Genomic DNA, 21831 nt, shown 5'->3' on the forward strand with positions numbered 1-21831 from the left:
TACCTTTCCATAACCCTCCTGCCCTCAACCTAAGTTAGTCAGTATTCTTACCCATCGAGCTCCTTCCCTGCTCCCATTCCAGCACTACACAGCCCTCTATTCCACCAAAGCACCCACTGTTTTTGTTTCTTTCCTTTTCTGCTACCCCCCCCCCCCCCCCCCCCAACCCCTTCCTCCTCTTCACCATCCACCATCTAACCTCCTGACTGCATCTAGCTGCCCTAGCTCCCACTAGCAGCAACCTGCTATCTCTCCCCCTCCCTGCCCCAGCCACCTCCTTAACCTCCACCCAGATGCTTCTTCAATCATGTGCTTTGTGTGTGAGTTGTGTTTGTGTGTGTGTATGTGTGTGTTGTCTATTTCTGACAAAGGCCTTTCAGTGGCTGAAAGCTCACTTTGTGACAGTATTTTAGTTGTGCCTATCTGTGACTCAGCATCTCTGCTATATGGTGAGTAACAACTATCTTTTTCTTAATATAGTAACAGTTGGTATATTTATTTATCCAGTGATCATCTCACAATGATAAAGAATTCTTCATCATAATGCAATGAGAATGAGCAGCTCAAATACACATTCACACAGAATATATAAGGCTGTAATTATGAGGGCACTACAGGTGGTCAGCTATGGTTGTACCAGGAATTTTACATAATTGTCTGTAACTCTAAATGACTGATACAGGTTTCCATATTTTTCATTCATCAGAAGTTGTCATCCCCTTATTATTATGAATACTAGTAAAGCTCTTATATGTCATTACTGATTTATAATAAATTATAACCACAAAGGAAAATCATGTAGTTCAATTAAATAATTAATTAGTATTACTTATAAATAAAAGTACTGTTAACTATTAGTGGATTTCTTTTTATTTTGGTTGATTAGGGAGAACAAGAAACAGTTTTTTTTTCAGGAACAAACAAAGGCATGGAAGGAGAACATCAAATACCCTTCTCAGTCAGTCCAAAGGAAGGAAGTCTAGAACCAAACCAAGAGATGGAGTGTTGTATTAAGTTTTCACCTAGCCTCCTGTTCGAATATAAATCCACATTAATCTGCAGGTAATAAACAGCTTATATTATGAGACCTACTCTTCCTTTTCGCAAACAATTATTCAATGCTGCTTCATTAACTGCTTAAAATGGAAACTCCAGGTTGTAATATCAACAATGTAAGGAAATGCATAGATTGCTACTCAATATAAAGATGAAATTTGAGTTGCAGACAGGCACAACAAAAACACTGTTATGATTTAGCTTTTGGCCAAAACCTAGAGTGAGGACTGGATTACAAATGCTAGTGTACACACCCACAATACAATAAGGAAGAAGTACGGAGCATACCCCACCGACTGGCAATGCTAGAAAATGTACCCCAGTACTCTGGTATCAGACTACTAAGAAGTCTGCCTAAAAACCTGCAAGATAGTGTACTTGACAATGACTTTCCAAAGAAACTTAAATTTTATCTCATTGAAAAAGAGCTTTACAGTATTACAGAATACTTATGGCATTAAATTTTTATATATTGTTATTCATTATCAATTATGTAAAAATGTAAGCTAAAGGTGTAGAAAAATAAGTGATAATGAATGTTAATACTTTTGACATTTCCTATATTACACATACATTTACTGTACACAATGTAATCTTACAGGATAAAATGAAATTCAGTTCAATTGTTCGGAGAAGATAGCCCACACAAACACAAATGTTCACACAAACAAGCACATCTCATGTACACATGACAGCAATCTCTGGCAATTCGGGACAAGGTCATGTGTTGAGGTGTGCTTCCTTGAGTGAATGAATAAATTTTTTTCTTCTTCTTCTGTAGAAGGTTTTGGCAGAAAGTTAAGTCATAGCAGTCCTTTCATTGTGCCTGCCTGTAACTCAGTGTGTCATGTTTATGGTGAGTAGCAGTCTATCCTTTTCCTTGTATTGTCAATAAATTGCTAGGTCATATTTGAATTTATACCATATCTTACATTCTTCATCTGTATAAAGTATACTCTCTGCTGTGAAAAAATATACATAAGATAAAGTTGTATGTTCTCTTTTTAGGGTATTAAATTGCCAGCCGGACATGGAAAAAAAATGTGTAGTAATACATGGCAGTACCCTAATGCCAGTCTGCCATTTCCAAATTGAAGAATCTGACTACCTGAGTAGTGGAAGGCGAATACCTTCCTTGCCAGCTCCATGCAGAATAGGAAATGACATTTCCTTTGTACCAGGAGCTCCACTAAACTCTGACACAAAAGTGATTGAATTCAAAAGCTTTGGTTCTGGACACCCATGTGTACGGTATGAGAGATGATAAAATAACACACAAATTAATTACATACTGGCTATAGGAGAAATCAAAAAGAAATATTTGATTTAATCATGACTTAGTGGCATATTTCTGTTTTAATTTCTGAACATTTAAAACAAGTTGAAGAGCTCTGTAGTACTTAGAAATCTTATTAAAATCTGACTGAATATTTTTGCAGCTTCTTTCTAACAGTATTTGATTATAGATAACTGCATTACCTGTAAAAAGTCTGAGGTTTCTATTAATATGATCTCCAAGGTCATTAATATTCAACATTAACAGCAAGGGTATCATCACATTTCCCTGGGGCACACCTGAATTTACTTCTAGATCTGATGATGACTGTCCATCCAAGATAATATGCTGTGTCCTCCCTTCCAAAGACTCCTCAATCCAGTTACAAACTTTGTTGATTCCCCATATGATCATACTTTTGATAATAAGTGTAGATGTGCTACTGAGGCAAAAGTTTTCTGGAAATCAAGAAACAGTGCATCTACCTCCATACCTTTATTCTCAACCCTCATTATGTAATGTGAGGAAACAGTAAATTGGGTTTCACATCAGAAATGTTTTCAGAATCCATTCTAAAAACAATATCGAAAAAATCCACTATGGCCTGAAGCACTCTGGAGAGATATCAATATTTTGAGGACATGAGTGTGCACAACATGACTGAGTGTCTCAGCTGAATAAAGGGAGAAAGTTAGAGAGTGTTTTTAAAAGGAAAAAATATTTTCACATATAATGTTATGAACATGCAATTCTTCAACAAATGGTTTCAGAGAGTTTTGACTGTGCTTACACCAGAAACCAAACTGTAAAGTATATGCAATATTTGTAGCCTTCCAACAACAACATCTCATATAATTTTTGTAATCCTGTAAAGGAAGCATTTAAATAGAATTATTTTTTGCTCATTCATGTTTGAATACAAGGAAGCATTTAATTAGAAAGATAAAGGGAAATACACCGAAGTTTTTGTGGACCATGGACAAATGGCTTCAAAATTGAAGATATTCTATGTGTTTGAAAAACTAGGTATGTGTGAGTGCATATTGTTTCTCAGGAGTGTCATTCCTCATATGCACCAGAATGAGTAACATAATGCAATTGGATAGATACAAAATCTACTCATCAGGTGGTAGCAGAACACACACATAAAAGAAGGTTATAATTAGGCTAGCTTTCATAGCCAGTTGTTCCTTCTTCAGGCAGCAGGGTTGAAGGGGAAGGAAGAGGGGTAAAGAAAAGAGACTAGAGAGGTCTAGGGAAAGGGGTAGATTTTAGAAAAGTCACCCAGAACTGTGGGTCAAGGGAGACTTACGGGATGTGATGAGAACGAAGGACTGATTGTTGAGGACTGCACGGGATGAGATTTGAAAATGTGAGAGTTTAAAGGTGGAAGACAGTGTAATATGCAAGACAGAGATTACTGCTAAAATGTAATGTGTGAGTTAATAAGACTGAAAAGCTAAGTGCAATGTATGTAACAGAGGTGTGAGGGGGACAGCAAAAAATAGACCGGAAAAAAATGAAAGATGTAAAAAATGGAATCAGATTGAAGAAAAGAGTAGTTACTTTGAAGAAATATTTTGACAGTAGAAATTAACATAAGTTAAGGCCAGATGGGTGGTGAGAACCAAGGACATGTTGTAGCACTAGTTCCCACCTGCAGATTTCTGAGATACTGATGTCTGGGGGAAGAATCCAGATGGCGAGTGTGGTGAAACTCGCACTGAGGTCACAATGGTCATGTTGTAGAGCATGCTCTACAACAGGTTGTTGTGTGTTGCCAGTATACATCCTTTGCCTAAGCTGACTCATCCTAGGTGATAATTTGGTGGTAGTCATGACACTGTAAGAGGCCAAATAATGCTTATGTAATAGCTTGTGTATGACGTGTCATTTAACAGGTGGCTCTCCCTTTCATAGTATATGTTTTGCCCTTTACAGGGCTGATATATGTGATGGTAAGAGGTTTATTTATTTATTTATTTAGTCAGTCCTTCAAATCCTATATGTATAGAATATATACAAGTATATTGGACATGGTTAGGTATTTACTAGACAAAATACAGTTTGTATTGCAATTCTTGCCTTGGGCAAGTCTTCCAGTGGAGATAGCCACAGTGGTAGAAGACATAGGATAGGGACACAGATGCAGAAGGAGCATAGGGTTTGACAGGAATATTGTGGAGATTGGGAGGGTGATGGAAAGCTATTGAAGATATGGTGGGCAAAATCTCAGAAAGAATGGATCTCATTTCAGGACATGATTTTAGGAAGTCATAGCCTTGTTGAAGTGGCTGATGAATACATTCCATACCAGTATAATGCTGAGTGACTAGTGGTTGTAACAAATTTTTTTGGCAAGGGGGGGGGGGGGACTGGAATTGTGACAAAAATAAAAAAAATAATCATTGAAAGATTATTTGATTAAATAGAGAATTTGAAAAGTTGGTTGTTATACTTGTGTTCCAATGACATGAAGAATGCGTGATTATGGGTGTGTCTTTGTTATTGATCACTGTGGCCTCCACCACTCAGAATTAACTTTGAGACAAATACATATGTTTACTGCTAAAACAGTTTCCAAACATTACACTTTATTAATTAGTTTTGCAGTATATAAAGGTCAGTTCATTGCTTCTACATATCTTAGTTCAGTGTAACTTGGTGTAATCTGCTTCCTGTCGCTGCTGCTGAAGTTGTCATACCAGCCCATTTCATCTGCAAACTGTATCTAGTTACATGCATTCCATAAAATAATCCAGGCACCAAGTTGTTTTATAACGGTTTATTAATAACAAGCTGCACAACTTGTTGGTGGGAGCCCACTCCACACAACAGACTACATAGTCACAAAACTGTAGTACAACAATTATATTATTACACTGATGTGCGACACAATTGTCGCATCTGTGAACTGTCTCCAACTGAGCTTTTTGAGCTTTCTGCTCCCCCTAGTTAAATGTTCTTAACACTGAAGTTAACAAAACAATACTGTATATTTATAAAATTAACAATTAAAAGTTCAAAGTTATTATGAATAACTATACACAAAACCTTTCATATACTATGCCCAAATTGGAGTATACAATATAAAAGATTTTTACATAAGATATACATCACATTATACAAAATAGTGAAAAACCACAATGCCAACCTAATTTTTGTTAATTATGTTGTCATTACTGAATGCAAAATAATGCTAGCATATATTGGACAAACATAGCATACAAGTAAACAAATGAAATAGTAAATTTTATGAAATTTAATGTATTATATGAAATCACTTATTCAATGAATTGCCTCTTTGGAAAGTATTTCATTAGGGTATCAAAAAATGAATTAAAACAGGGAGTTGTTTTATTGCATGGTGTGCTCCAAAGTTATTTTTTGGAGGGATCAGCAGTACCAGTATTAGATGTGATGGCCAGGGAAATCTGCTTTTGAACTAGGCTGGTGGGGTAATTATGTCCAGTGAAGGCTGAGGTGAGAATGGTGTTTTGTTGCTGTAAAGAGCCTATACCTGAACAAATATGTTTTCCTTGAATGCCAAGGCTGCATGGGAGGGAATGGTTGACATGGGAAAGATGGCAACTGTCAAAATGTAAGTACTGTTGTTTGTTAGTAGGTTTAATGTGGACAGAAGCATGTAGCTGGCCTTTGGTGTAGACAAATAATGTGATATCATGAAATACAGCTGTGCTACATTACACTAGATACTTTTATGAACATGTTAATAATATGATCATATGCTTTCATTTACAGAAAATTTGATATTTTGAATCCTACAGAAAAAAATTTTCATTATTTTTGGCACCGTTTGAGTGAATCTGTGTCTGAAAAAGAATTTCCCTTCCACTGTGACACAGTAAGTGGCTGGTTAGCAAGTGGGCATAAGACAACAGCATCCTTCAGCTTTTTATCAGAGGAAGTTGGTATCTTTGAGTCATTCTGGTATTTCTGTGTGCCTGAGCTAGAAACTGAAATACCATTTCTGTTGGTGGGAACAGTTACGGAACCATGTGTTCATTTTGCAAACACAAACTTACAATTTGACTCAACATTCACAAGTAAGTTTACAGTTAATCAGAAACTAATTATTCGTAAACCTTCAGTGTTTGAGGTCATAATTTGCTGCAGGTTTCATGCATCATTTTTGCAGATACATTTGCCCATGCTCATACTGGTACATTCTACATGTCATTTAGCTGTCTACTGATTACACTAGAAGTATTTTTTCCTATCTCAGCCAGAGGAATACTTTCTTAACTCTTAATTTTTGGCAATAACTTGTATTACATTGTTTCTCTCATATAAGTAGGATATTCTCAGTATATGTTTTTTAACATTTTATACTACGTAAAACATTTTAGCCTCTACTCCTAATTTATTTGCATGGACGTGTATAATGAATTTAAAAAATGGTCCATTACAAGCACTTACAACCAGCATCTGTTGTTCATCTCTTTATTCTCAGTTGTAATATCATTTTCAAGCTCTACTTTAGCATGTCAGATTATTCTGCTCTCAGTAAATTCACCTGGATAACAAATAGTACAAAACATTTCTCATTATATACTGAAATCATTATATCTTAGGCATTGTACTCCTGATACCTTGATTTGCCTAGAATAATGTGGCATTAATTCAGGGATTGAAAGAGTGACTGACTGAAGAAAGCTACAAAGAGTTGAGTAGCAAATGGGTGCCTCCACCTACAAGCTCTGCCAAAGTGACTTCAAATCAAAGAAAGAAACCTTTTATTATATATTTCCCACATTTACAGACATAGATAATACACTGAAAATAATATACCTCAAGGTTAAACAACATGATATAAATATGTATGGTGTAATCAAGGTTCAACTATAGTAGGTAGTGTGATGTTAAGAAATAGATAAAAGTTTATTTTCTATGTAAGTAATCTAAAATGGACCAAAAAATGTGCTATTTGCAATTTTAAAACATTTATAGAAACAATTAATAATAGTTGATAGTTAGTCTGCTGAAATAAGCACTCAGAAATACATGTATACCTGACATTTTTAAATTTCCAATTGATACTTTAAACACCGTGCGCACTCAATGCAGATGGCTGTGGCAGCTGACTTTGATGTTTGCTACTGCTGAGAATGCCTTGGCTAATGAGCATGCTCATGTGATGAGGTGGGCAAGCCTCATATTATTGCAGCAGACAGCAGGTGTTGCTTAATGGCCAGCTGCGTGGGTTGAGGTCGGTGGTCTCCCCCACGGCTTGAAAGGGGTGGCAAGTAAAGAAAGAGAATGTGCAGCTTTTCTGCACACTGTCAGCTACCTCAGCTGGCCTCAGCAGGAACAGGTGCAATACAAGGCATTGAACTCCACTGCTGGAACCCCCATTTTACACAACAGCTTCGAGTCTGTAATCTTGCCCTCCTACACTTCACTATCAAAATTCTCTATCTATGAACGTTTTGAAAGCTTCAAGATACACAAAAGAAGAACTTTTTACTTATCTTCATTATCTCATTGTTGTTGGCTCCAAGTCTTGTTGTGTCTAAGGGTAGGTTCTTGCAGCTGTAATATTTATAATGTTGTGGGTTCTTGTTTAACAGAATAACTGATGTAGATTTGCCAGTTGCTATGAATATCTTTTTATTTTATCCAATTTTTCTAAATCACACCAACTTTACAATTTTCACTTCTATCACACCACCAATTACGTTATTGGTAACACAATAAAAACCTTGTCTTATTCCATCAGAAGCATGCCCAGTACTACCAACATTCTGCGGTACTCACAGTATTCCAAAGAGTTTACAAAGTGAAAGAGTTTACATATTTTCATGACAAAAGAACAATCATCAAGTTATATCATTATTTTATAAATGAGCTTAGAAATACATTTAATAATTAGCATCAGATTGTGGAATTAATAATATGAATACTAAATGGGCCCGAAATTATGTAACTTCAAATAGTTTTCAAAGAAGAGTAATTTTAACTGTATGTACAGAGTACTAACAAATTAATTTCTTTTTATGTATTTTACCCCAAAACATAACACATTATGCACAAAATCATATGAAATTCATAAAAAAGAGAGATATAGGGGTTGGGGGATTAATGTTAGAGAGGAGGGTGACTCATTGCAATATCCCCCTCACAAAATTTTGAAACAGAATGTTTGCAGTATTTTGTAACAGACTATAATGTTTGAAAAACGGTGTACAAAATGCTGCCAGGTATAGCATATGGATGCATAGAAGTATCTGATACATTTACAGAGAGCGTAAGAAAAATATATACTATACAAATCATAATCTATACATATATCATGATATGGCATTCATATTTTCAGGTCTATGGAACATACTGTCTCAAGACAAATAATACAAGGTCAAAACTACAACATTGCACCACTAGACTATAGAAATGATTACAGAGATAATGTAAATAACTAGAATTTATAAATTTTATGTTAAGATCTACACAGTCACACCTTCAAAATCCTAAAAAGGCAAAAAAAATTTCAGAGTCTATGTGTACTGAACTGACTCAAAAAACTCACAATGATGGGTACAGACCAGAATAATACACTCAGTCGTGAATAGGAGTCAATCAGCCACATAAACCAGAGTATTCAAGGGTATGTTGACTCACAAAAGAACAAAATAATGGTAAAATATTAGGGCCTAATTTTAAGATGTGGAGACCCACCCATGAATCCAAACCACATCGGGTAGAAACCAGCAAAAAATGTTTCGACACAACAAAATGAATAAAGTTTATAATCATATCAATAAGTTCAATCATGTGCATAGAGTAGTTGTAAGAAGCATTAGCCTCAAAATTGTATGTTCTCCTTGAGTACACACACAGTCACGATGATCAGGGGTACCCAAAACAGAGCTAAGAATGAGTCAGTCCACAACTCAAGATCCAATCATATACAGTATTGCAATATTCAGTACAAATATAGGTAAGCTGAGTCATAATTAGCTTTGAATGAAGACACAATCCAGTAGATTGAGAACCAAAATCTATGTATGAAAGCAGACATATATATGAGGGTTGGAACTTAAATAGTGGCAACTATTTATTCACAACCGATACAAAAGAGTTACATGTTTGCACCTGTTACTGTCCTTAAAAGTAGTCACCAGCATTGTGTAGAACCCATTGCCAGTGATGTGGAAGTATACCATTAGCAGAGCCTGTTCTGTTGATGGTGTGAGTGGAACGGTCTAAAGTTATGGTGATTCAAATGTACGACTGTGATGATGTTATACTAACGCATTATGTTCCTCCACGGCAGACCGTCAATGCACAGTAATATTCTTTGTTTTTGGAGCATCACCTGCAAAGCTTCGTGAAAGAAGTGGTGACACTTTCTCCACAACCCACCCATCATTTTGCACGACAATGCACGGGTGCATACAACGCAAGCTGTGGCTGTTCTGTTTAGTCGACAGGACTGGGAAGTACTGTACCATCCACCATACTCCCTGGACTTTAAGTACTTGTGACTTTGATTTGATTCCAAAGATGAAGGAACCACTTTGTGGCATTCGTTTCAGGACTGTTCCAGAGATTTGACAGGCAGTAGATCGCTCCATGCGCACCACCAACAAAACGGGCTCTGCTAACAGTATACTACACCTTCCACGTCTCTGGCAATGGCTTCTACACAGTGCTGGTGACTACTTTGAAGGACAGTAACAGGTGCAAACATGTAACTCTTTTGTATTGTCTGTGAAAAAATAGATGCCAATTTTTAAGTTCCAACCCTCATACACCTTGTCATGTTATCTACACTTGTGAATGTTTTCCACTCTATTTACTAATTGTCCATACAAGGATTCACTTACAAATGATAAAAAAATACTGATTTAAAGTTACAAAATGCATTGGAAAGTCAATCCCCCTGCATCCATTTATGCTGACTAACACTGTCTTTAGAAGTCTTGGCTAACAATTTACAAATATCAGTCTCAACACAGATCCAGTTGACAGATGCTGGAGTACATTACCCAGTACCCATGATCTCTTTCAAGTTGAGTTTGACTGGTCCATAGGGTACAGCCATACAGTAGTGTGGGGAGTGGATCTGCGTGCATCTTTCAGCTTTTCTAACATTCTAACGACTCAAAGTATGAGTATGAATCTGGGTTATATCGGTTTATTTCCCAAAACCACTTTCCACTTTTTTATGAGGTGACTTACTTGGAACTTGCAGCAACTCTTCATTACTGGCCAGCCAGCTGCTGGAAACCCTCTTGTCTTCTTCTCTGTCTAATAATGCTAGGTACAGGAGTTTTTAGACTCTTTCTATTTATGAAGTAAGTAGACTTAGAAATTTTACTTTTTGTCAATAAAACTCTCACTTTCCACATAAATATGTAACTTCCTGCAAGTCTTTCATACAGCTGAATGTCAGAAACAAATTGAGTTACAGTTAAAAGAAAGTTGGCTTAGGTACCATAACTTTTATTAACATCAATCAGAAAATAAGTCTTGCTTATAGCAAGCTTACTTCACGAGTTTTCAAGAGTTCTTTTTCAAGTGTCTTTGTTTTAATAACTATAGTCAATGACACAATAAGCACAGAGTTGCACATAAACTCCTTGGTTCTTCCTTACAAACTCACTAAAACTTCTGTGGATTGCCCGACAGGTACTTGTTGGCGCCGTTCATCTGCCGCGTCTACTTTCTTGCCGCAACTGATGTTAAACCTGCAAGCACAAACATCTGACATGCAGTAGGTAGGATTCTAACAACCCACACTCATATCCAGATTATCATGTGTTCGAGATGGTAAAAGGCTGAGTGGTTCTAGAATTTACACAGAAATTCTCGAATCAGTACACTTTCTACCTAGAGTTCTCATCACATGCCCCAGTGGATAGGTAACTTCCTGTCTATTGCTCACGTCAACTCACGAAACATTGTTTTGTATAGTCAATATACTGTTCAATACCTCCTCCACATCACATGAGATATGTACTTCTCAATCATTTTACACAAACAGTTATATGGGATTTATGTCAGGTGAAATTAAAAAGTGCTCGCATTTGAAACATTAATAAACAGAGTTAAATGCTATCAAATGAATCGACTAATAAGGTAACACACACACACACACACACACACACACTCATAGATATGCTCAGATACTATTCCTAACCTGTGCAGTACGAATTCTGAAAAAAACCTGACATCAAATTCTATAGCAGGTATATATTGCAGAACACAACTATATAATGTATCACAATTTTTTTAACTCAGTCAATGGATAACATGCAACTTTATAAATTACATCTAAATACTAAATTCCAGACAAATGAAACACAGTTATATAGTTTTATGAATCCACAAATAGGTTAAAATTCAGACAATGGATAAGATAGAACTTTAGAAACTACATGATCTTACACTCTACATTCATGACAAACAAAACACAATTATATAGTCTTAAAAATACACAGACATAGTGAATATTTTCTTCTAGATTAAGGTTCCTTATGCATTCATGATCATATGTTTTGCCTTCTATACCAAATGTTAAAAGTACTTAACATTTTACATACTTGCTTTGTTTAGCAGTGGCACCTCTTATCTTTACACGTGCAATGGACATTTCCACAAAATTCTTACTATTGTTAATCTTGTCTCTAAGTTGTTCAGATATGTCACAAATTGGGTGACCTGTACCAGTCAAACAGTCCCTTCCCACTGATCAATCTTAATCTTAATGTGAGGACATCCGAAATCTGAATCATCATCTCTGTTTGTTAGGCACTTAAGGAAAAGATCACTTTCAGTTTCATCAAATGCTACATCTACACTGTTTTTGCAGGTTTTCATCAACTTTACTGGTATCATAGCATTACTATGGATACACATGTTGCCAGGAAAAGATTGAATACACTGAGTGGTTTACATAGCACAGTTACCATCACTTATTACAGAAGGAACACAAAACATATTAGTGTCAGAATTATGTTTCATACTTAGATCCTCTTTCACTTCATTCCACCAATTCAAATACAAATTTGGACTAACAACAACTAACTTATTCCAGTATGCTCATTTATCTACATTATCATCAATTTGGTCCCAAACAAATTTAAAAAATGTTCACCTTTAGTCTCTAAGCTTACAGATAACTCACCTTTACTGTTTGGATCATTACTCTGTGAGACATTAATGAAAAACTGCTTTGACTGGACTGGTATTCCATGACTCTTACGTCATCACAAACATCGTTTTCCTTAAGTCTATTTGCAGACAACTCTAAAACTTCATTATTCTTAATCTTTACAAATAGCTGATATTCAGTATCATCATGACCATCACCAACATCATCATGTTCTTCCAAAATTACTTCATTAATAATATCATTAACAACATGTCTCATCACTATCAAAGTTACACACCTCACCTACATCCATGTGCAATAAGCTACCAGTCTCAGACTTTCCAACCTCAGTTATTTCACTGCTCTCATTCTCATCTACATAAAAAATACCACCTAATTCAGATCCAATACAGTCATCACCAGTTTTACGTATGTCAATAACACTGTTGTCTGACCCAGAGAAGAAATCATTAGCACACACTACATATGAATTCTCATTGCTCTTGTAGTAATTCGAGAATTTCTGTGTAAATTCTAGAACCACTCAGCCTTCTACCGTCTCAAGCACGTGATACGCTAGGTATGAGTGTGGGATGGCAGAATACAGCCTACTGTGTGACATGTGTCTGTGTGTGCAAGTTCAAAATGAGTTGCGGGAAGACGGTAGATGCAGCAATCGAACAGCACCAACAAGTACCTGTCATGCAATACTAGATGTGTTAGTGGGTGTGTATGGAAATGGAATCTATATGCAGCTTTGTGTTTATTGTGTCACTGACTATTGTTATGTGAAACAAGAACAGCTGAAAAGTACTCTTGTAGACTCTTGAATCAGCCTTGGTAGAGGCAAGACGTATTTTCTGATTCATTTTAAGAAAGTCATGGTAGTCAAGCCAACTTTCTTTTAACTGTAACTCACTTTTTCTAATGTTTGACCATATGAGGTAGTTACAGAAAGTTACATATGTATGTTGAAAGCGTGAATTATATTGTGCATAAAAGTCAAATACATTGTTAACTGACAAAAATGAAAGTTTGTATGTTTACTCATTTTATAAGAAGAAAGAGGCTTAAAAGTTCCTGTACCTAGCACTATTCAACAGAGAAGAAGTCAAGAGACTTTGCAGTGGCCGACTATTCTGTAAAGAAGAAGGCCTGCAAAATTCCAAGTATGTCACCTTGTAAAAAAGTGAAATGGGGGTTGGGGAAATAAATCAGTGTAACCTACACCCACACCCACATTTTAAGTCATCACAAAACATTAGATCATGGTGACCTGTGTGAAAGGACTGAAAAAAAAAAAACAGGAAATTTCAGTCAAAAATGAGAAATGAAGCTGTTGTGTAATGCCACAGCAAACAAACATAATATGACAAGGGATTTACTCTGAGATATTGGAATATGTTCAAGTAACTAATGGAGCAAAATTTGAATGAAAAATGGTGAAGGCACGAAAAATTCACAGTGATAACAGCAAAGAAGATTTTTATGTATTTGTCTAAGAAGCAATATTTATAGAATACTTCGAAGGAAGATCAACAAAAGCAAAAGGAGGATAATGGAATGTAGTCGAATTAAGTCGGGTGATGCTGAGGGAATTAGATTAGGAAATGAGACACTTAAAGTGGTAAAGGAGTTTTGCTATTTGGGGAGCAAAATAACTGATGATGGTCAAAGTAGAGAGGATATAAAATGTAGACCGGCAATGGCAAGGAAAGCATTTCTGAAGAAGAGAAATTTGTTAACATCGAGTATAGATTTAAGTATCAGGAAGTCGTTTCTGAAAGTAATTGTATGGTGTGTAGCCATGTATGGAAGTGTAACATGGACGATAAATAGTTTGGACAAGAAGAGAATAGAAGCTTTTGAAATGTGGTGCTACAGAAGAATGCTGAAGATTAGATGGGTAGATCACGTAACTAATGAGGAGGTATTGAATAGAATTGGGGAGAAGAGGAGCTTGTGGCACAACTCGACTAGAGACCATTAAGAAATTGTGCCTCACAATACAGAACAAGTGCTGAGGATTACTGTCAAAAGGTGTTGTTTTTCTTCCATGATAATGCCTGACCACACACAGCGAATGTGACCAAACAACTCTTACGAGAATTTCACTGGAACGCGTTTGATCATCCTCCATACAACCCGGATCTTGCTTCTAGTGACTTTCATCTCTTCTTACACCTAAAATCTGTCCCTGGTGGTCAACATTTCAATGATGATGATGAGCTGAAAGAACATGTTACCACATGGTTGAATACACAAGTGGCAAACTTCTATGAAGAAGGCATAAAAAAAACTAGTGCCACGCTATGACAAGTGCCTACAAAGTTTCAGAAGCTATCTAGAAAAGTAGTTTAACAGTTGTAGATTTTTGCACAATAAATATTTTTTTTGTATCTGTACACATTTGTTTTATGCAACCAAACAGAACTTACTTGATGGACATCCCTTGTATTCTTCTTCTTTAATCACCAGAGGTTCCACAGCACTATCTACTAGTATTTTCTCTTCACCAAAGAACTTTTTACACTTAAGTCAAAAGTACAGAGTACAAGCCTAACTAATTTCCTCCACATAACATTCATCACAAACCTAGCAATTCAGAAGTTTTACATACACAGCACTTTAAAACTACGTGCAGTTGGCATTCGTGTGACACATGTTTCTTTCTGTGACTGTTGGTCACTACACAATTATTTGGTGCTGTAAACTGTGCTACTACATGTGTGTCATTGAGCTGGTAGTCTGAAATAACTACAATCCAAGATGCTGCAGATTTCCGTTTCTCACATCATTTTCTTCACAATGGCACAATTATTATGCTATCTGCATGTGAAGTTGACACCATATTATTCATAATTGTTTCTCATTATTGTATTTAAAATCACTATTCTTCATCAAAAAGCAAAGTTCTTTCCATGGTTCACTAATAGTGAAGCTCCTCTATATATTTATTTTATTAATTTTATGGCTGTCAGGCTCAAGTATGCGAGCTTTCACTACTAAATAAACTTGATTATGTAGCTTAATAGGAGCAAATGCCCAAATGCTTGTAGATATTAATATTTCTCAATTTAAGAATAGAAAAATATCACTTTGAAATAATAATAGTATAAAATATATTACATAGTTTTATTAGCCGTCTGGAATATTACCCACGCCATAATACTGCATAAGCTCTACCAGTTAAACTCATTTCACACTCATGCTGAAGTAACCATTGCTGCACTGCATTTCCATATTAATTTAACAGGTTATGACTGTTCATTGTAGCCATTTTGTATCTGCTCAAATATAAATATGTTCCACCAATGAAGAGTATTGACCAACAAGCACTATGTTGCTTCTTCCACAAATTTCATATATAATTCTGTACAACTTTCCACAAATAAAGTGAATCATAAATCACTTTTTCCCTGTGAATCAACATAACACTTTCAAACTCATAATCAACTATTTAACTAGTTTTTCGGATTACTTATGCATGATGCTGCTGCATGTGACCACTTCTCATCTACCCCAAGCAGTGACTCCTGCTCACATACTAGCCAGTGAAAGGTAACATTTGGATAACATTGACATTAAATAAAATGATAATACTACTGCCAGAAAAAAGACTTCTCAAGCTTCAAAAGTTTCAGAAACCAGAAATGCCTAAGGAGTATTACTATCCCATAACACCAAAGGAAGCAGTACCCCTTGCAACATTAAGAAAAAAAAAAGAAAAAAAGCCACACAATTTTTCTTTCTTTTGAAGCAGGTATGCTACTAACACTTATCCACCTATTCTCCAAGTACAGGTTTTTAATTTCATACAACATTAAAACATGAAACTTTCTCCTCAGGTGTACTACAATGCTCACTGAAAGTTTATTTCTGCCTTAAGAGCACTCATTCTCCTCTCCTTACAGCATGGATCACTTTTATAATATTAGTCTCATTTCACTATTGACTTTTATTCTTTGGAATGCACTTAGACTTTTTGCTGGGCATACTGAAAAAAGGGATTAGATTGGCCTTTCTGACATCATGGTTTAATACTTGACTAATAATCAGAATTTAAACCAATTCATATTCGCCATTTGGGATTATATGTGGGATAGGAAAAGAAGTCTAATAAATAAAACTGAATTGATTTTAAAAGCCTAGAATACACTTAACATGATGCACACATATTTATATGGTTACTGCTTACACATGATATATAATAAAATCAAGATCATGTCCCTTGAGTACTTTTGTGGCAAATGAAAACAAACATTTACTTTCAGAATGATATTTTCACTCTGCAGTGGAGCATGTGCAGATATGAAACTTCCTGGCAGATTAAAACTGTGTGCTGAACTGATACTCGAACTCAGGAACTTTGCTTTTTGTGGGCAAGTGCTCTACCAACTGAGCTACCCAAGCACAACACATAACCCATACTCACAGCTTCACTTCCACCAGTACCTCATCTTCTACTTCCCACACATCACAGAAATTCTCCAGCAAAACTTTCTGACTTAACACTCCTGCAGGAAAGGATACTAATGAGACATAGCATAGCTACATGCTGGGGGTTCTCTCCAGAATGAAATTTTCATTTTGCAACAGAGTGTGTACTAATATGAAACTATATATCACCCATGGAAGAACATAAACAGTCAATCAAGTAAATCCCAATAAATATCCCAAGACTGACAGTTTTTGTTAACTGGTAATCAATATTTTCTGTCAGAGGCATTACAATGCATATTACTCATATTCTGTGAAATACATGGGTCATGCAAATTGCTAGACAGCTCATGCAGAAGAAGTGCTTCACTGTGCTTTATCAATTTCACTGTTTGTAATATGATAAACTGATGCTGCAGTGTTACTTGAAAGTAATTCTGTCTGTTATGCTTTCTTGACTAAACTGCTGAGCTGATTTTGATGAAATTTGGTATGAATATAGCTTGAATGCTCAGGAAGTACATAGGTCACTTTAGAAAGCATGTAGTATGAGATATTTATTGCTTTGGAGGCTATAATGTGAAATATGGAACATTTATTACTCTTTGAAAAAGCTATTTACACTTTGAGTTTTGAACTTTATAGCATTTGTGAATGTGTTTTTATTGTTTGATGTGTTCTATGTAAAATGATGCAATGTAACGAATACAATATTTATACAACCTCAATGTGTTTAATCCATACTTTAAATATCAGTCACAAGTCTGTCACATTTTAGCCACTGGGAGCTATGCATCTCTTATAGCTTCTGAGATACTTGAAGACTCACAATAATAACATCCTTTAAATGATGTAAGACAATAAGAGAGATGTCGTACTTTTACGTGTAGAACTTGGGAGGCCTTGGGGCTGCATTTTATTCTGACAAGCAAGTGCATCCAGAGGTAACAGGCAGACACATGAGGGAAGCTGATGTTGTTGCACTTAAACTGTTATAAAATTCATGCTACTCCAACCAAAAATTATTGATTTTCATTCTTCATCAGTTTAACACTATTTAATAATTTTAAGAAACCACATGTTATTTTAGTACCATCACCCTCCCTTGTCATAACAAAACTACCAGAATGTGTCAACAGTTTGTGATCCTCTAGTTAGCATTGCTGACACTTGCTTATGTGGTCCTGGGTTTGATTCACAGCCTGGTTAGATTTCTGCTGCGTGAGACTTCGCGCGTGTGTGTGTGTGTGTGTGTGTGTGTGTGTGTGTGTGTGTGTGTGTGTTTTGTCCTTATCATCACTGACTCACAAATCACCAAAAGTCATCAAATAAAAAGACTTGCACTAAGCTGCCAAACATCTCAACTGGGGGAGCACAGATGTGGGTATATATAAGCTGACTATAAATAGAATTCCATGTTTCCTATTTATTCAATCAAAATTGCACATGTCACATAAATTCACTTTGAAAATTTGGGTTCTAACATTTTATGCACAATCTAAATGAATAGTTTGTGTCATTTCCCAGTTATCTTTCAATGACTGTATCAAAACTGCAACATTTCCAATGCACAGTATATTTGGTAACAATGAATGCAGAAAAAAAAGTAATTTATACCACATCCTTCATTGCAAACAACACTGGTCCTACAATTTTCGGCTGTAGTATTCTTATTCAGATAGTTATTACTCTAATTTCTGTGTATATCTACTAATATATATGAGAATTTGTGGAAACTTATGGATGTTGAATTTCATAGCAAATAAAGATTTATGAGGTACAGTTATGTATTCTACAACTTTTGACAGAAATAGCTTGTATATAAAATTGTCTCACCTTTGTTACAGTGTAAATAATTACCAGTATGTTATAATCACAATAATTCCACTTCTTTACATTTCTTGACCTCTTTGTTGTAAGCCAGTGTTTGAAGCTTAATTCCCATGACATGAACATAGCTCTCACACAGTCAACTGCTTTCGGATAATGCATTTACAGATCTCAAATCATGTTTTATTAGTTTCCACTACAACAGCTTTGCTAGAGCAAAAGTTATAAACAAAAATATATCTTCAAAGCATCAAAAAGCTTTATCCCAGCTTTTCTAAAAATAATAAATAAATAAATTCTTGGACAAAATATCATCATATCTTAAAGAAAATGTCCATTCCACACAGCGTAACAAATCCTGAAATTAAAAGAGACTCAGCAAGATTAATTTAAAATTATTTGTTCACTGTTGTGTAAAACACTTTAAAAGCCACAATGAAGCCCCACAGTGTGATGATATGGACTGGTGTTATAGATACATGTGCGGGAAGCTGAGACACACTTTCTCCAGTACTGCAACAAATTTGTAGTCAGGAGCTCAACAGTAACATCAGTAACATTTTTATTAATTAATTTCTACCACACAGTATTTGAATTGTAGCTGTCCAGGTGCGCATTCTCGCTAGTAGCCAGTGAGTGACATCCCTGCGCTATGCTAAGACAACAGCAGCTGATAGTGGGCAGTGACCTTTCTTACATGAGTCACTTTGTTAGCTTGATGACATCAGGCCAAGCCAGCGGCAGTTGAGTGATGCCAGCACTTGGTGATGCTGGTAGGGAGTGTACAGGCCCCACATCATATTCATTACCATATGAGACTGGCTGGAGTTTCAAGTGGTTGCACCCATTTGCTGCATTTCTGGATCCAGTTTGAAGGCCAGAACCATCGGAGGTAGCTGACAGCTCATAGATCAGTTTCTTGACATTGTTGGTAGAACTGCTCACTGAGTCTGGAGTAGATAAACAGTACATTTAATTGATGACTTGTTCAAAACCGGTCTGTTCCAATGCATGATGCTAAATGAGTGGCTGAGCTGCAAGAATTGTACCAACATATCATTTGTAATGTCATAAGCCTACATGGTATACGCTGCAAAGAATACTATAAGGAAATCATTTTGAGATGCAAGTTATAAGCTTTTTAATTTTTCCACAACAGGCACCTTTATAACCACAGGAAATAATGTTATCTACTTTATAAATGTCTTCCAATGACTAAACTAGATTCAAAACACTCATAAATATTATCATTATGTTACACAATATTTTTATTTCATTGTCTGAGTGGGAGTTTGGGGCTAACCTATTGTTACATTTGATCAAGACTGATGAATAAGGCATAACACAAATGAATACTGTTACCATATAATTATAAAGTTATAAATAATCTGTCATTTGCAAGTGAATGTGTGTGTGTGTGTGTGTGTGTGTGTGTGTGTGTGTGTGTGTGTGTGTGTGTGTGAGTGAGTGAGTGTGTACCAAACATGTTTCAGTTGTTCATGCTGGGCATTTTCAGTGTTGTCTAACATAAAAGAAAATTATTTAATTATACGTATTTTTGATAAGAGATGCAGCTCATTTAATTATCTAACTATGTAGGCATCTTTCATCATTTCAGCTGCAAATATACAGAGTCACACATGAACACAAGTTAACAACATTAATCAGAATGCACCTTGACAACCAAACAGTAAACAGAGAACAGTTAAACTGTAGCTAAGAGTAAACATAACAAGGTGAAACCAGCTGACTGCCCAAAAAATAATATATGTATTCTCAGTCATGGTCCAAAATAGTTGTTTCCAACACAGCACCCCTCCAGTAGAGAAGAGCTCCTGGGATGTGTTAGTATTTAAATTCTATACATCAACATCGGTGCCACATAGCCCCCCCCCCCCCCACCTCACCCCCTCCCCCTCCCCCCACCCACCACAGTATGGAGTACTCTTGAGAGGACGGGGGGGGGGGGGGGAGGGAGGGGTGACTATGGTGTCAGCAGGGGGGGCCGCACGAGCCGGACTAAGCTCAACAACGTCGTCGGGGAGGTGTGTGGTGTAGATGTCGTGAAGGAAGGTTCGGCCACCGAACCTGGAAGTCATTGAAGTGAGTCGGGCATCGTAAAGGTCGTACTGGTTGTGCAGTGACAGGTAGGCCAGCGGCTTGTGGGTGGAACAGAGTGACGATGACGCTGTCTCTGGTGGGTGTGGCGAACACACGAAACATGTCCAGGTCGACGTCGGGTGGGAGTGGAACACATTTCACCAGGTGGCAGGGAATGGCGAAGGTTGTGTCATGAGCAGTGGATGAAGAGAAACACATGACAAACAGTGTATAATCGTGCAGTATTATTGAGATATCATGGATTATGTCTGGGGGAACAGGCACAAACACCTCGAGCGAGGGCACGTTCATAACGGTGGGTGGGGGGGGGGGGGGGAGGGGGGGCTTGGGGGAAACGTGGGGGGCTTGGGGGAAACGTGGGGGGCTTGTGAGAAACCTCGACAGGATGAGGCAGGCAACAGTGGAGAGGTCAAAGGGACCGGCAAAAGGCCCAGCGGCGAGGGTGTGATCATAGGTAAGCTCGTGGGGAGCATGTGGTCACTCGATGGAGAGTTGTGAGACCAGAGTAGAGGGCGAAGTCGGAGGAGAGCTCGACTATTGGAGCTGGAATTCACTCGATCGAGTGTGTAAGTCCGATGTGGAGGGAATGGTCAGAGCATCTTGAGCCACGACAGTGAGTGGCATGGTCGTGGCCTGAAGGTGGGTAGAAGAAGGCTCAACATGAGCAGGCTTAAGTCTGTTGAGAGAGACTGTAACTGCTGAATCTTTCATCTGGATGTCATAGGCATTGGCTGAGCTCCGGAGAACTTGGTACGGGCCAGTATATGGACGTTGGAGGGGAGCATGACATACTCACAATTGTCCAGAGATTTCAGGGCTTCAACCTTAGGGTGGGAATGGCTGGCGGGAGGAGGGATATGGAGGTTGATGAAGTGGTGTCTGACGCGGTCCAGGAAGGAAGGTAAGCCAGACTGAGGAAGAGAAGCAGAAGGGCTCAAAAGTTCATTAGGGAGAACAATGTTCTGGCCATATATGAAATCGGATACTGTGC

At 37.0% G+C, this 21831-nt stretch overlaps 2 protein-coding genes across 2 annotated transcripts in view; both read left to right on the forward strand.

The window, feature by feature from the left end:
- Positions 1-397: 397 nt before the first annotated feature.
- LOC124613742 (hydrocephalus-inducing protein-like) lies at positions 398-2320 on the forward strand. The gene is made up of 3 exons (XM_047142458.1): positions 398-449; positions 915-1062; positions 2065-2320. Exons 2-3 carry the CDS (start codon positions 929-931, stop codon positions 2318-2320), a joined length of 390 nt encoding a protein of 129 aa, XP_046998414.1. The 5' UTR covers positions 398-449; positions 915-928.
- Positions 2321-4812: 2492 nt separating this feature from the next.
- LOC124613743 (hydrocephalus-inducing protein homolog) overlaps positions 4813-21831 on the forward strand; it is a 56273-nt gene continuing 39254 nt past the window's right edge. The window contains exons 1-2 of the mRNA XM_047142459.1: positions 4813-4988; positions 6095-6399. Coding sequence (XP_046998415.1) covers positions 4813-4988; positions 6095-6399 — 481 coding nt within the window. The remainder of the gene's footprint in view (positions 4989-6094; positions 6400-21831) is intronic.

The sequence above is a fragment of the Schistocerca americana genome, chromosome 4, assembly GCF_021461395.2.
Source record: "Schistocerca americana isolate TAMUIC-IGC-003095 chromosome 4, iqSchAmer2.1, whole genome shotgun sequence".
NCBI classification, from domain to species: Eukaryota; Metazoa; Arthropoda; class Insecta; order Orthoptera; family Acrididae; genus Schistocerca; species Schistocerca americana.

Excerpts from the sequence above, each read along its gene's own strand:
- LOC124613742 (XM_047142458.1), top strand. The coding sequence starts at position 929 with ATGGAAGGAGAACATCAAATACCCTTCTCAGTCAGTCCAAAGGAAGGA. Across the intron at positions 1,063-2,064 it reads AAATCCACATTAATCTGCAG|GGTATTAAATTGCCAGCCGG; the intron begins GTAATAAACAGC and ends TTCTCTTTTTAG.